At 41.2% G+C, this 2,500-nt stretch overlaps 1 protein-coding gene across 7 annotated transcripts in view; it reads right to left on the reverse strand.

Annotated features, from left to right (window-relative positions):
* The window catches only part of LOC119589952 (protein DDI1 homolog 2-like), a 21,813-nt gene that overhangs the window by 16,097 nt on the left and 3,216 nt on the right, over positions 1-2,500 (reverse strand). For 4 of the 7 annotated variants that reach the window (XM_037938670.1, XM_037938657.1, XM_037938648.1 and 1 more), the window contains exon 1: positions 1,669-1,891. The exons of 1 other annotated variant lie outside the window; for it this stretch is intronic. In XM_037938670.1, the coding sequence (XP_037794598.1) occupies positions 1,669-1,764 (96 nt within the window). In that variant the 5' untranslated portion in view covers positions 1,765-1,891. Of the gene's footprint in view, positions 1-1,668; positions 1,893-2,500 lie in introns of those variants that run through there. 2 more of the 7 variants (XM_037938665.1, XM_037938684.1) reach the window with 2 other exon arrangements.

A 2,500-nucleotide genomic window follows, 5' to 3' on the forward strand; every position in this document is an offset into this window, starting at 1 on the left:
ACTACTCTTAAAAGCATAATACTTGTGATAAAAATTTTGGAAAATATTCTGTATTTTCATACTACATCTCAACAATAACCTCTTTGAAAAACCCTCTTTGGAGTACTGAGGACACAACCATTCACTGTGAAATTATACAGATCATCTACAATCCCCTTTAACCCTAGAGGCCAAGGATAATCAATCAAGTAATTTTTTTACACCCAATCCAAACAGACTTGATTGAGCATAGTATCTTGAAAAGCAGGGAGCATGAGGATATACTTCTGGTTATATTTGGCTTATTTTTTTTCCAGCTACACCTTCCTAAACACATCTATTACCCCATTACCTTGTACTCATTACTCTCCCTTTCTAAAACCCCCTAGCCTTCCTGAATCAATCATTTGACTGGCTCCTAATGCTTCATGTTTTGGGGACTCTAGCACTTTTCTTCTAGTCATAATCTAGCAAGTCTGAACTTGGCCAGATTTTTCACTAAACCATATATTGCTAGGAAAGAGTACAAAATCTACCTTACCCAAAAATAGGTAGTTGTGATGGTTTCTTGGCTTTGGCAGAGTACCAAAAATGTAGAATAGGCCTTTTTCATAAAACTATTTCACTTAAACACAGCAACCAAAAACAACTGCTGTTTTAAAACTTTAGAGTACTCCATCTAAGTGTGTACATAAAGTTGTAGAATTATTTAAACTAATTTTCATGTTAGCACGTAAACAAAAAGAAAGACAATAATAACACACTACCCTTCAAGAATGCTGACTGATAAAATATGGTAACTACAGCTTATAAATGCACTAAACTAGTACCATAATCTATTTCATTTTTGCCTTAAAACTGATTTATGATAGGCTTTAACCTGCTTCATCCTGAGAAGCATTCACAGTACTTCTAAAGGTCTATCTGAATGATTGATTGCTGATGAAATTTTGAAAAAAAATAAAATAAAATAAATATATATGCTCAGCAATATTTGCAATAGTTGTTAATACAATTTATGTACTATTTCCTACTATGATAGGATATCTTGCATGCCTCAATAACCCTTACACACTTACTTGAAAGTTTGATAAGCCTTGGTAAAACTTTTGCAGTCAGTTTTGGCTGTTAAGAGTGTGTTTTGAATAAGCTTGGTTTATGTCTTTGTTATAGCACTGGTGCAGAGGCCAGTAGCAAGTGCATGAGTGTGGTACACAGATCAGTAGTAGTTGCATGGGTGTCTTGTACACATTTATCTACTTGACTTCAGTAGATTAATTTATAAGGCATAAAATAATTCTAATTTCATTAACAGGCATAATTCAATATTTCTGAGCATTTTCTCACTCTCTTTACCGGCAATTAATATTACAAGCAACAAAAATTTCAAACCATCAAAGCACATTGGAAAATAGGAAATATTATCTAAAGTGCTGACAGGACATGGTAATAACTGGTAATCATAATAAGTATTAGACTAAGTATATACAAACAGAAATGTCAAATTCCTTCAGCCTAGCTTAGAAATAACCCCTAGAATTTCCCAAGATTAAAAACAAAACATACAATTCCCACTACACTTCATACAACACATTCACCCCTAACAAAGGAATCAAAATTACCATTACCAAAAAAAAAAAAAAATCAAACATTTCGAAAAAAACGAGAGAGAAAGTAAGTCCCCCCCACCTCCATTTCACACAAGGCTTTGAAATTCTCCAGCTCCAGATCCTGAGCCACCTCCAGGGGGTATATCTCATTCTCAGTCGTCACGGAAATCCTCATGATTGACCACAAGACGAAGACGTGACGTGTTGCTCGCGAGAGAGAGGGAGACAAAAAGAACGAGAGCGCGATCCTCACTCTCTCCCTCGGTCCTCGACACTGAGCTCGGCGACGTTTGTTTACGTTTTATCAAGTCGACGGTTGGGCAGCGATGGGGGGAGGGGGGAGGGGGGGAGGATGGGGGAGGGGAGGAGGAAGTCGACGGTTGGGCGGCGATGGGGGGGAGGGGAGACAGGAGGGAGGGGGGTGTTGGGGGAAGAGGAGGGGGAGGGGGAGAGCTGGAGGAAGGGAAACTGGGCTGAAGCGAGGGTGATGCTCTCGGCTGGGGAGCTTGTGTGGTGATGGGATGATCAGCTGGGGAGCGTGTGGGGATAAGGAGGTGGTGATGAGGTGATCAGCTGGGGAGCGTGTGTGGTGGTGAGGTTGTGGTGATGAGGTGATGCTCTGCTGGGGAGCGTAAGTGGTGGTGAGATTGAGGTGATGCTCAGCTGGGGAGCGTAAGTGGTGAGATTGCGGTGAAGAGGTGATCAGCTGGGGAGCGTGTGTGGTGGTGAAGTGATGTTTAGTTGGGGAGCGTGTGGTGATGTGGTGACGCTTAACAGGGGAGTGTGTGTGGTGGTGAGGTTGTGGTGATGAGGTGATACTCAGCTGGGGAGCTTGTGTGGTGATGAGGAAGTGGTGATGGAGTGATGTTGAGCTGGGGAGATTGTGATGGTGATTAAATGTTTCTGAGGTA

Source organism: Penaeus monodon, chromosome 3 (genome assembly GCF_015228065.2).
Source record: "Penaeus monodon isolate SGIC_2016 chromosome 3, NSTDA_Pmon_1, whole genome shotgun sequence".
In the NCBI taxonomy this organism is placed as follows: Eukaryota; Metazoa; Arthropoda; class Malacostraca; order Decapoda; family Penaeidae; genus Penaeus; species Penaeus monodon.